The sequence below is a fragment of the Patiria miniata genome, unplaced genomic scaffold, assembly GCF_015706575.1.
Source record: "Patiria miniata isolate m_02_andy unplaced genomic scaffold, ASM1570657v1 HiC_scaffold_25, whole genome shotgun sequence".
Classification (NCBI taxonomy): Eukaryota; Metazoa; Echinodermata; class Asteroidea; order Valvatida; family Asterinidae; genus Patiria; species Patiria miniata.
The window spans coordinates 9059987-9073849 of NW_024037064.1; the positions used below are offsets into that span (position 1 = coordinate 9059987).

At 40.8% G+C, this 13863-nt stretch overlaps 1 protein-coding gene across 2 annotated transcripts in view; it reads right to left on the reverse strand.

Annotated features, from left to right (window-relative positions):
- LOC119733212 (E3 ubiquitin-protein ligase CBL-B-like) overlaps positions 1 to 13828 on the reverse strand; it is a 33225-nt gene extending 19397 nt beyond the window's left edge. For both annotated transcript variants that reach the window (XM_038206801.1, XM_038206799.1), the window contains exons 1-3: positions 13217 to 13828; positions 8829 to 9107; positions 329 to 466 (exon numbers count right to left, since the gene is read on the reverse strand). In XM_038206801.1, coding sequence (XP_038062729.1) covers positions 329 to 466; positions 8829 to 9107; positions 13217 to 13740 — 941 coding nt within the window. In that variant the 5' untranslated portion in view covers positions 13741 to 13828. The remainder of the gene's footprint in view (positions 1 to 328; positions 467 to 8828; positions 9108 to 13216) is intronic.
- Between the last annotated feature and the right edge of the window lie 35 nt (positions 13829 to 13863).

Genomic DNA, 13863 nt, shown 5'->3' on the forward strand with positions numbered 1-13863 from the left:
CGTCCAAGGCACGTTCTCACTGAGCCGGTTGCAGCTACGCGATGTTGCGTACTGATCCGACGAATTATAGCAACCATGCGTGCGTGTGCGCCGTGTCAACGCTTGCGCATGCTTCGCCGAATAAAAAAACAAACTACTAACGGAAATTTCCAACGGTGCTTCTTAAGAAGCACCATAGGAAAGGCCTTCTTTCGTTGATTTCTTCAAAATGACAGCTTGCTAGAAAGAATAATTGCACAGGCGACGCCCATGTATCAGACGTTTGTCGAGTGGCTCTGCACAAGTGAAGGTATGATACGCAAACTCTCTTTCGAGGTCTTGAACTTACAATCCCTCCCTGTTGCCATCAATGAGGGCTTCGCAGAGGGACTTGTTCTGCGGGATGGTCTGTAGGATGCTGCCATCTTGTGTGACGTATCCAATGGCCCACTGGCCTAGACGAGTACAGCTCAGTCTGAAGATGTAGCTGAAACAAGAAGACAGAGATATTTATTGACATCATTTTTCATATTTTAATTCCTTACAGTTGCAGAGTGAACAGGAGTATAAGTTCTGTAGATGTAGGCCTTAGAAAAATGCACCTTTAATGGACGTCACATGTCAAACAATGACATCATCACGACATCACTTCAATTTTCATCTATAACACATCCTGGTTTATATTGTACATACCAAGTTACACCCGAATTGGTTCAGCGGATATAGGCCATACATGTGTTATATGTGTTATATATAGGCCGTGATGTGTTATCAAGACCAGTATGTACCGGTACATGGGTATTTGTTCATTTGTACAGTATCCGGTTTAAAAGCAGTTGATCAACCCCCTCAGATTAACATGAAAATAACCATTTGAATAGCAAGTTCCTGTTTCTACTGGTATCTTAAACATGTTAAAGGCGATGCATGCACGCTTGTCATCTTTTTTTTAGAGATTCCTTTCGTGGAACTGCAATATGTACATTGTACAAGTAGTCCTGTTTAATTTAGACAATTTCTGGAGTTAATTGATTTCACACACCACATCTAAACGCTCTTCATATACATGTACATGTGATTGTCAACGAACTCTTGCAATGTGTATCATGTATTTGTACATGATGTTTTGTTGCCTACATGTACGTCCTGTTGCACATCATTGCAATGTTTGGAACTTGTTCAGGTGTACAGGATTGTTGGAGAGTCGGTCCATCACGAGTTTTAACAAGTTTAAAGTTGCGTTCCACGTGCTCTTCAACATTGTTTTTTTTCTCTTATTGACCCTAACTCCCTAGGCCTTTTTGCTAGGATGTAGCCTCAATCCTGCAAAATCCTCCAATTGGCCTCATAATGGAAAAATAGCATAGCCTCAATCCTGCAAATTCCTCCATTATTTCTTGAATACCAAGATCAAATTCAAACATGCATGATTCTTGCAGTTATTACAGTTAGAAATCATTTTTAAAAAATATAGCAAGAAAAGGACAACCTGTAGTGTGAAATGTCTAAGGTGGGCCGCGCGAGGGGTCCGGAAGCTCGTTGCGTGAGCTTTTACTTTCAGGTTCTATAATAACTGGACTTATTATAGAGCGCCACATTGCCAAAGGATACAAGGCGCTTATTATTACCCTGCTCATTGGGCCAATGAAACATTCCAAATACCATCTCAGCTCCCTGGGGAGTATACAGCTCGATGCAGCCATTTCGGCGCAAAGCAGCTGAATCAACCACAATTACCATCTCTGCCCTCACAGGTACCCATTTACTCCTGGGTGGAGAGAAGCAATGAGTGCCTTACCCAAGGGCACATGCACCATAGCTGCAGGCTGGACTCGAACCCACAACCCGCGGAATTACCCACAAACCACAAATTCAATGCTCCTTACTACGAGGCCACAGCACTCCACAAAATAGAATATTTCAACTTGTATACTTTTTTATTCCACCCCTCCCCCATAAAACCCTCTGACATGTCTGGAAAAAAAGGTTTTGTTTTTGGCACAAACACATCTGCTTTGTGAGCAGACTGGCTCCCAGTCCGCACAATATTGATGCTGGTTGTGGGTTGGGAACCAGTCTAATCCGCGAGAACATATATTATTGTCGGGCAGCCAGTTATTCAAAATTTGTAAGGTTATAATTCAACAGCTAAACTTGGGCAGATTTTTTTTTCAGTTGATGTCTCATTCAAAAGTGAATAACTTTTGTATTGCTAAAGAAACAGCAGTTTAGAAAAGACATGTTTTTCGGGGTGAAATTTGAGAAACATAATGGGGATTGCAACTTTAAGTACTTGGGAGTTACAGTACAGTACATTACAGTACGCCCTGTATATTATTCACATTATTTACTATGATATTACTTTCATAAATGTTTCAAAAATGATGTTTTAGTTTCAGCTGGTGCTAGATCTAAATGACAAACTTTTGCCTTTATTTATATTTTATTTTATTAGGCCCTATTTATGTTATTTAATTATTTGTCAACATTTGTATTGCCATACAAGAATTTTATTTGGGTTGATATGACAGAAAAACATGTGTACACTATCAACCAATTAAAATTAACCAACATTTGCCATACATTTAAATTTTAATCCTTTACATTTTTGTAGGGTTTTCCAGTTGATGTATGTAGCTACATGTATTCCACAGAAAAAAATGAATAAAAATCAGTAAAAAAAAACTTGATCCTTGTTACTCTCAAACAGAAAGGAAGTCTTTTTTCCCTTCAAATCTGACGTCTAACTGTGACAAGTACATTTCGGGGAAATACACAATGGACTGGCACTGAATGCTCCAAATATAGACTGAACTTTCTCTCCCCAGATGAATCGAGGAAGTTCTTCTGGCAACACAACAAACCTTCTGTTTAAACACCCCCCCCCCCAATAAAAAGGAAGAAAACAAAATCTGCTAAAACACTTTCAGGTGCTGTGCCCCTTTCTAAAATCCTTACTTTCTGTACATTGCACATGTAGCTGTGTTTTGGAGAGAAAAGGTTTAGAATTTCATTGGGGAGAACAAATTGCTATCTTCCGTACCAACAAATATGAAATTTCGTAAGGTGATACAATGTACATGTAGCCTTTGGGCAGCTTCTTTCTGTGCTATTTCATGCGTACGTGCTGGCCAAAGGCTATTTTTCTTGTCACTTTAATTTTTATTTTTCCAGCTCAATATGTTGGCCCTAAAATTAAAAAAACATCAATGGTTTGGAGTTTTTTGTTTAGGGGAAACAGTAAGAAATTGTCTGATTTCTGGATGAAAAAAAAAAAGAAAACAAAAAACGCTCCAAAAATGTCCAAGCGTACATTGTATAATATGTCACACAATAGGCCCTATCGTGAACCAAATGAATTATTACAATGTGTTTTGTGTTTTTAAAGGGAATATACATCATTTGCTTTTGCTGTAATTTTCAGAAATGGATGGAATTAGGGGGTTGGAAATATATAGCAACTATAGTTACACTGAATTTTTTAAGGTTTTGGGTTCGAAAATGCTATAAAAACCAAGAAAAACAATTATTTTCCTGTAGTCTGGTTCCCTGACTCCATATAAGAAGAAACAGAGCAGTTTACATACATTGGGGAATTGTAAGGTCAGGGAACCAGTCTAGCTGGCTTGTACCCGTTCATAGGTGTGTAATCGATTGCAAACAAGTGCGATGGTCAATTGGGGCCAGTATTTGAAAAAAAGCCAGTCTTTTCCAACGCTGGTCGGCCGACCAGCGTTGGAAATTGATACAAAAATACCACTTTTCTTGAAAATGACAGTATACCAGGTGCCAATATTTCACAGGATGCTTTACACTGTCATTCACTAACAGTCCAGCAAGGTATTTCAAAATGATTTGGTAGTTTTATTTTTTGATGTTTGCAAATGTTGTATTTTCCCTTTAAACCCACCATTGTGTCAGTATTTTTGGTAATGCTTTTTCACTTAATTATTACAAACCTTCTGAAACTGTAACTGAAATAGAATTACACAATTGTTTGTTATTTAAACAAAAATATTCGCATGTACTGAAATAATTGTAAAGATCATGATTATTGTTTCAAAAACGTTCATTTTTAACATTATACATATACAAGTATACAAGGATGTAATATCTTGTACTGAAACTAAATTGTGTCATTGTCTTTGCCTGGATCTAAAGTATACTATCAGGGCTGGTCCGAATGAATAGTATATCAAATATTTGAATATATAATATATTTGATTAAGTCTGCCACTTTGAATATATATATTCGAAAACAAAACAATTACATGTATGAACATACCGGTACACACACGACTGTGATGTTACTTTATCAAGTTGCGGCATTTTATTGTCAGTTGCCACTTTTTTGTTGACGGTAACTTTTTCGTCGATGGCGGTTCATTGTTTCTATCCTTTTAGCACTTTAACAGTAAACAGTTATAAAATACTTACTGCAAACATTTGTAACACTCCATATTGATCGCTGCATGCAAATTGTAACTGGCGTGCTCTGCATGCAACTTTTAAAAATATCCGAATATTTGGTCAAACAAAGTTTCGAGTAATGGGGGCGCATTGTTTCCATCCTTTTAGCAGATCATTAAAAGCCCTTGACAGCTACAAAATATTTACTTCACAACACTCCATATCGATCGCCGCATGCATATTTTAACTGGCGTGCTCTGCATGCAACTTTAGAATATCTGAATATTTGGTCTTTAGTTTGGAGTAATCAAATATTAAACTATTTGAAAATGGACAGCCCTATACCGATTAAAACTTACAACCTCATTTAATCATTATGATTGTCAGAGTGCTTAACAAAGGACGATTAAATGAAAACACTTTATGTCAGGACTGGAAATAAACACACTAAAACATGAATATGCTCTGCCCTGTACATGTCGTCACCGTTTTCACGAAGGAGCGAATTTCATGAAAATTGTCTGTTTTTCAAAATTTGGTTTTTGAATGAAACTGAATAAATATATCAATATCTACAACCTGGTGAGGCTATACTTTCAAAAAATTAATTAAAATCTTAATTAACCTAATTAACGAATGGGCGAATTTGCCAAAAGTGCCGTTGTGCGTTTTCACGAAGGGGCGAATTTCCGCACTCTATGGTATTAATAAATTTTCAGTAAATAAATACATTGTAATACAATGGCGCGTACATGTATATCACGAAGGGGCGAATTCCATGCGCGTGCAATAAAACGTTTTCACGAAGGAGCGAATTTCAAGGCGCATGCATAGTGGGGTAGAATCTGCGCGTACTGTACAAAAAATGCATTGACTCAGATCGCAGAAAGGCGAAATATGCGTGTAGTCACTTTAGCATTTTCACGAAGGGGCGAATTTGCTAATTGGTCTTAATTGATTAATTCTGCAAAACTAATCACCTATTTTTCTTAAAGTTTGCTATATTTAGGAAGATTAGAAGCTATTCTTTCTTCTGATACCTAAATCTTGCATATTTTATGCGTCTTTAAGTTTCAAATTGTCAAATGAAAAAAGGACCAACTTTAAACGCGATTATCTCGAATGTTTGTTCAGACAGTGAAATACTAAATTCGCCTCTTTGTGAAAACGGTGACGATGTGCTCACAAAAAAGGATGAACTTTTCACGGAATACATACATGTATTCTGTTTCAAACTAGTAACTGCAGCAGACAATGAGTGACATTACAATATCACAAATAACGTACATGTACACACACAATGCATACCGGTACATGTAGGTTCTTGGAAAAATAAATGTACAGTATGTACATGTACATGTAAATGTCCAATGTGCAACAAGTGTTTTGTATGGAATGAACAAACAAGGAAGTAAAATAAAATGAGTACAATTTGGTTATTGAACTGCGTTACATGTACATGTACATGTCTGTGAACTGGTACATCCACTGCACTGTCTAAATGTGTGTGTACGGTATACATTTTTAATTACAATGTAATGTAAGTGAGCATTTGTGACATTTTAAATGTGTACATGTTTTGCATACAGGAAAGGTGCACCTATGTCAGTTGTTGTTTCTAAAAGAGACCCTATTGTTAAAACTGAATTATAATGAACATGAACTTCTTACAATTTTGTGATTGAATGTTGCATGGCATTGTGGAGCCATTGGGGATGTGCTTGCAACCTGGGTGACTGAGCATTATTGAAAATATAAATTTACAAACCTGTATCCAATTGCAAACCAAAAAGTAAAAATGTAATTCAGCCCCACGGCAGATCCATAGCTCAGGGCAAGGGGGAGGGGTTAGCAGGCATGTGCTACATGTATTTCTGCACGATTTTACTAATTTTTTTTGGCCCAAGATGGCTTTAGACAGCTAGGGCTGTTCATCGGAACCGGGTACCCGAGTACCCGACCTTTAATATCAGGAACCGGTTCCAGATTATGGAATCGGGTACCTGCAACCAACTATATGAATTACTGAGTAACGTCTCGGACAATAACAAAAGAAAGGTTTCAAATGTCATTTGTGGAGGATTTTATAAACGAAAACCAGGCTACATGGGAAAACAAAACATCTTTCACATTAATGACGTTCGTGAAAGTTGCAATTTACACCGTCAAGTTGTAAAGCTCATTGTTCACACTTGTATAGATCTTGCGGTAGTGGTGCACCGATGTGGCCGTATTTGCCCACCGATGTGGCAGTATTATCGTGCAGACCTTTATGAACAATCCAAACAGCAACTTCTGAGATTTGAATTTCAGGTTGGGTTCCTTTCACGGTTCCCGGGTAACAGTGTTTCTTTCAATCGGGTACCCGGTTCCCGTCTACCCATAAATGCACACCCCTATAGACAGCCAACCCCATCTCCTACCCCTCCCCAAGCTTGGAAAATCATACAGAAGAATGCAGCACCTGCCTGCTAATCATCCACCTACCCCTGGCGCCAAAGCTGCATCTGCTCCTGGGCTGAATTGTACAAAGAAATTGTGCCCAAAGGGAGGGGAGGGGGGGGGGAGGGGGTGGTTAGACCACCTCACACCCTCCCAGCTGGGAGGCATGGCCCAACATGTAGACCTGTGCTGACGTGCTTGGGGTGTGGACTTAGGGATGGGGGTTTGGGGATAAGGGGCAAGCTCATGAAGTTCTTTGTGCCCAAAGGGAGGGAGGGGGAGGGGTGGTTAGACCACCTCACACCCTCCCAGCTGGGAGGCAGGGCCAACATGTAGGTGCTGACGTGCTTGGGGAGTGGATTTAGGGATGGGGGCTTGGGGATAAGGGGCCAGCTCATGAAGTTCTAGAGACGGCATGGATGGGGTTAGGGGATGGGGGTTGCAGCTGGGGAAGACGACTTGGAAATGGGGGAATGGAAATGGGTCCTGGTGCCTACCGTAGGGGGCTGGGTGAAGGTGCTGATGGACTGGGCTTTGGGGAGTTTGTGAGTTGGCTGGAAAGGTAGGGTCAGCGGAATGGTCATATCCCTGTGGTGCTGGGTTCCGGGTCTTGAAGCTGGAGGTTTAGCGGTCTTGGTGGATAGGGGATTGGGGCTGAGGCCACACAGGGCACTTGGAAATGGTGCTAGGACAAAGAAGGAAGTTGGGAGGAGGGGCAACCAGGCTGGACCTATACCCTGATGATTTGGCTTTGGGAATCTGCCGGATGAGTTTTGGTTTGCTGAAAAGGAGTCTTGGCTGAGACCTGGGAGAAGGAAGTGGGATTAAAGATGGCAGATAGATGACGAGAGGTTAAGGAATGCAGCATTTCAATGGAAGATTGGGGTGGAACATCTGGGCTGGGGTGGGAGATGGAGGATGGGGTGAGAGCTGGCCCAGCTGGGCGATGGAAGATAAAGGATGGAGGATTGGGGTGGGAGATGGAGGAAGGAAGATGGAGGAAGGAAGATGGAGGACGGAAAATGAGGATGGAAGATGGGGATGAAAGTTTGGGATGGAAAATAGGGGATAGAGGATAGGGGATGCAAGGTGGGGATGGAAGATGGGGATGGAAGATGGGGATGGAAGATGGGGGATGGAGGATGTGAGATTAAGGATGGAGGATGAGAGATCAGGGATTAAGGATCAGGGATGGGGGTGGAAGTTGGGAGACCGAGTAGGGGGATGGAGAATGGGGACAAAGGATAGGGGATGGAGGATAGGGGATGGGGGATGCGGGATGGAAGATGGGCTGTTGGCGATGGGTGAGGAATGGGGATGGAAGATGGGGGATGGAAGATGGGAGATGGAGGATGGGGTTGGAAATGGGGGATGGGGTTGGAAGATGGGAGATGGAGGATGGGGGATGCGGGATGGAAGATGGGCTGTTGGCGATGGATGTGGAAGGGGGATGGAAGATGGGAGATGGAGGATGGGGTTGGAAATGGGGGATGAAGTTGGAAGATGGGGGATGGAGGATTGGGCATGGAACATTTGGGGAGGTGGATGGAGGATTTGGGACGGAACATTGGTGATGGATGAGCAGGGATTGATGAAGGATAGAGGGTGGGAGATGGATGATCTGGATGGCAAATCAGGAATTGAAGATGAATTTAGATGTTGAATTAGAGGATAGTAATTGGAAACGGAGGATTCAGAACTTGAACATGGAGGGTGTTGAAGATACCGGTACAGTGTAGGTAACGATATTGGGTAAGAAGAGGGAGGGATGGAATTGGTTGAGATTTGGAGATTTGTGATGGGGTATGAAGATGGTGGATGGGGAATGGTGAACCGGGTCAGGGGCTTCGGGTGGAGGATGGGGGCTTGGGAAGAGAGACGAGGCTTGAGGGACTGGGGTGGTGGAATGGGGAGTTATGGAGCCTCGAGCTCTGGACCAACATGTACCGTTAGGTCTGGGTCCTAGAGGAGGATAAATGGTGGATAGTTGTTTGTACCTTCCTGGTTTGTTGATGTACGCATGCAACCTGTTCTTGACCTCATCGTACGTCATGAAGGACATGTAGCCCTTGTGGTTGACGGCCAGGCAGTTCCAGTTCCGCAGGATGGTGTTCCAGGGCTGGAAGAGCCGAGTGAAGACATCAAACTCAAAGTTGGAGACGTAGTCATTGCAGGTCAGGTCGATGGTTGTCTTGAGGGCGTAGGCCTCCAGACCTTTCTGGAAGCTGTGTACCTCATAGAGGCTCTGGCTGAAGGACTTCCAAGAAACGATGGTACTGGAAACAAAAGAAAAGACTTAATTATCTCACTATTGTTTATTAACTTTAAGTCTGTTACACATGATACGTGTATACATGGTATAGTACACGGTGCTCACCATATGGACACCACACAGCTTTTTGTAGAACTTTATACTCTAAATGAATAATAACAAATGACCACTTATACAGTGTAAAAATCCCAAAAATTAGATTGACGCACTATACGTATGATGGAATAATAGACGCACACAGTAGCAAGGTCATTTTGATTGAATTTTTTTTGGGTCGGGGGGGGGGGGGGGAGAGACATAAACAAGGGCTCATTGAGCGTCACTAGACCACTTTAAATAAGAGTGATGTGCACATGACACTTGCTGACAGATCATCAGTGCTGAAGGGTACACAGGGTTTTCTCACTGGTCAACCGGCCTCCGTAAATTCAAATTAGTAAGCTGGTAAGGGGTGGGCGGTTGCTCAAAGCGGACAATCATGGCCACTATCGGGAAATAGGTGGCGCCCTTCATGGCTGCACAACTGCTGACGTTTGTGTGACGTTGAACAACAAAAGGGGGTCAATCGCAACAAAAAGGGGGCACTTGCGACAAAAACGGGGGGTACTCACAACAAAAAGGGCACTCATGAAAATATGAGGGGGGGTGTTACAAATTGGAATAACTTTGCACCTACATGTACTAAAGCTAAACATATATGCACAAGCTGAACAGATTCTTATCAATTTATAGACACTTGTGCTATTTTATTGGACTCAGCCTGCCAAAAAAATGACCAAAGTTTATGCACCAAACACACACTCGTATCCTCCATAATAAAATGGCCCTCCATTTCCCATCCCATTTTTTGATTAATTCCATTTAAAAACAAAAAATCTATGCTTTTCATTCTTTCCATAAAAAAATGGTGGAAAATATAAGGGAAAAAACCCATTCCACTGTTTCATTCATCCCTGCCCTATTCATGATCATTTAAACACCAACTTAAACCAACCACCCAACCAACAAACAGATAAAACCCAAAGCTATGTAGGAATACAGGTACAGGTAAACTATGCCATACGCCCCGTCATTCATATTCCATCACTGTGGTCCATCAGTTCACTAAAAGTCAATTTGTACTGTGTACCAAACACTTGAGATTCACACTGAATCACAAACAACAGAGTTCAAGTAAAATCAGATTTAGGAGAGGTCCACTTTTCAACCCTAGCTTGTTTTTAAGGCAAAGACATTTATAATACACTCCAGCGTGCATACAAGTTTGTATATTTTGTTCAGGATCCGGGTTCAACTGCTTTCTAAAAGCAGGATGTAAAAAAAAACTAATCTGTTGATTTTACTTTGAGCTCATTTGATAATGCTGAATACGTGCTGTGAGAAAATTCTGCCATGATTTCCTGAAGTAAAAAGCCTGTTCAAAAATGGCAAACTCATTTTTTTAAACCAGATTTGCTTCCAAATTCAATCTCAAGTGCGCTGTCCTGAATATATTGAATACTTGAATATTCGATCATCAACCGTATTGAATAGCTTTTTGCCGGTTTGAATTTTCGAAAGCAAAAAGCCTCATCGTTCTCATCCTTTTAGCAGGTTGAAGCCCTTTACAGGGTACTTACTGGCACTGCAAAACACTCCAGCGCAACATTTTGATCGCAGCATGCAAAATTTAACGTGCGCGCTCTTCGTGCAACTTTTTACCGGCATAGCACGCAAGTTTGCAGTTGGCAGTATACAAATAATGAATATTCGGTCAAACGCAATATCGTGTAGTTCGAATATTATTCCAAAATGGACAGCCCTAATCTAAAGCGGGCCCGGAGAGTTGTAGTACAGTAATTTTGTCCTAGACTGAATTTCACATTTGAGTCCTGGGTAAAGTTGAGTGTACTTATCCATGCTTTGACACTTTGAACAGTAGGAAATTCATTTCAATTTTACATTACGATAAATAGTTTAGGTTTGAGAACACTCACACAATGGGATAGAAAGTGAAAAGCTACTTTCATGAATTTTCTGACAAAGGCAGGGAAAATGACATGTATGACTGGAGCGGAGCTTGAATGAACATGTAGCTGATGATCATGAACTCAATTTCCAGATGTAAAACCAAAAAACCCCCCCAAAAAACCCAGTAATTAGAAACTTTAACCCTACATTGTACATTTTTACTCCCTAGGGCATGTAGGGTGTGTGTAAAATCATATTAAATTAAATTCACTCCCTAGGGTGTGCGTAAATCTTACTAAAATTAACTCTCTCTACTAGGGTGTGCGTAAAATCATACTAAAATGGAGGATTCAGGACTGTTAGAGTGAAACACTACACTAGGCCTATACGTGTACAATGTATAATTTCCAAAGAGTTTTCTAGATTGGTTTTGGACAGGTACTGAAGGTAGGGTGTACATGTATTTGTTCAGTTTTGTTTTGAAAAAAAGAAAGAAAATATGAATACATATATGTATGTAGGCTCATAAAAAGAACTTTGGTGATCCTTGATGGTGAGCCCTACAACAAAAATGTACAATGTATAGCATTTTGTGTACTAGTTACAACATGTTTCATGTACACCTGATAAGTGAACATAAGGCCAAAAAAAAAATAGTTCTGCTTCTGATAACATGGCATTCGAAAATTGGGTAGGAAGGTAGGGGATTTTTTTTTTGGCAATATTTTTTGTGTACGATCATATGGAGGCTTCTGCGAGTAGTCAAGGGTAAAAGGTAGAAATTGATGGTTTTGGTTGTTATTTTCTCATTTTTCAAATAAAAAAATTAGGGTAGGGGCTGTCAGAATAGGGTAGGTAGGGAAACCGGAAGCAGAACTATTTTTTTTGTGCCTAAGATTGAACACTTGTAAATTTACATACAGTGTTTCCGGAATTCTGATATGATGGCCTCATACCGGTATGATGGCCTAATGGTACACAATTCAGGGAAAGCAGTGATTGGTTCAGGAAACAAGTTTCCTAACTTTCTAAATTATGTACACTCTAAAACCTTGTGGTGTTGGAATTGAACACATCACTGTTTAAATCTTACACTAGAAATACGTACAGTGTAAAAACTACATGTATATCAACTACACTGAACACACCCATACATCTATTCCTACCTCCATGGTACAATGCACACGACCTTGCTTACAACATGGTAGTACAACATGGTAGTAAGCACACAACCTGGCTTACAACAAATTGTGATCGGAGGGGCCAAGGCCCTTGCCTCAAGTGGAATTTAAAAAATTGTGAGGATGAGGGTGGTAGGAAAACAGAAGTTGGACAAAATTTAATAAATTACATCAACGTCAACACTCAACAATATAATAAGCAGCTAACAAGACTGCGGTTTATATCACTAACAGACATGACAGAATACAGAACATCAACCTACATTTGACATACGAATGGCCTACAATGTACATTAATGAGATGGAAAAATAATTCGCTCTAAAAGCTACAATCAGTATGTTTACATACATTGTATAATGTACATGTTAAATAATGAAGTAAATCAGGCAGATATGATAAACGAATCATGTTTGACTACAAATGCAAACATTACAAAACTAGAAAAGTTTTATTTTATACAGTACATGTATAAGAAAATTGCAAGAACTATAGGTAAAAGAAATATCATAAAATTGAAAGACAAGTTAAGAAGATTCAAATTAATTAATTAAACTGATCACATTGACCCTCTGTCTTTCTGCTTCACTACTGACTGATGTGTACTATACTGTATACAGCACTTGAAAAAAAAAGCTGAATTCTTGAAAACTTGAATTCAAGACAGACTCATCAACCCTGTCAGTCCCATAATTACAGTTCATTACCAACATAGGCTAATTATTACTAACATTATGATTTTAACAAGTGTGTAGTAATTGTATTTTTTATTAAAATTACCCCATCCATCCACCACATTTCACCCCCAATTTCGTGCTGACATCTCATTTCCGGGAGTTGAGTCCACTTGACGTGTCGGCACAAAAGGTGACAAAACACGAAAATCGTCATCAATGTCACCCACGAATGAACATGGTCAAACTCAACGAAATGTGCCTTTGGTAAGTGTATTTTTTCGGGTAGTTTTTGGGTGGCTTTTCTTACCTTGTTCCGAAGTTTTTCTTCCAGTACTTGGCGGCGTCTTGTTTTGTGAGGCGGAAAGATTCCCCGGAGAAGACCCCGTTGGGAAAGATGGCTTTCAACTCGGCCAGATTGTGGCTGAAAATCAACGAGAGCCGATTCAACTCCCGCCTGCCGGCCGAATTTTCGTCGTACATTTTCTCCTTGTGGACCTTGAAGAGTTGAACGGTCTGCCGGGCTTTCTTCATGATGTTGTCCACGAAGATACGAAAATAGACGTTGTCGTTCAGTTCGTGGAGTTTCTCCGGATCGCCTTCGTACTTGGACCACACCAGCCGCAGCTGGTGGTAGGTCTCGGGCAAAATGTCCAAAATGTACGGCGGACTGTTTTTCAGTTTCATCTTGTTGTGCTGGCAGAGCCGCATCACTTTCTCCATCAGTTTCCATGTCTTTTCCAGGGTCTTTCTGTCCACTGCTGGTCGAGGGGCGGTCATCATCTCCGCCACTTTCGAGAAAAACCCCGGCTTTCGCCCACCAGGTTGGGCCATTTTGACGGTAAATCTCAAACTCCAACTGCTCTTCGCTCAGGTTTTTAGCTGCTCTCGCTTCCGCATAATTTTTGCACTGTGGATATAGCTTACCACAGATACCGATAGTTTAATAAATGTCCG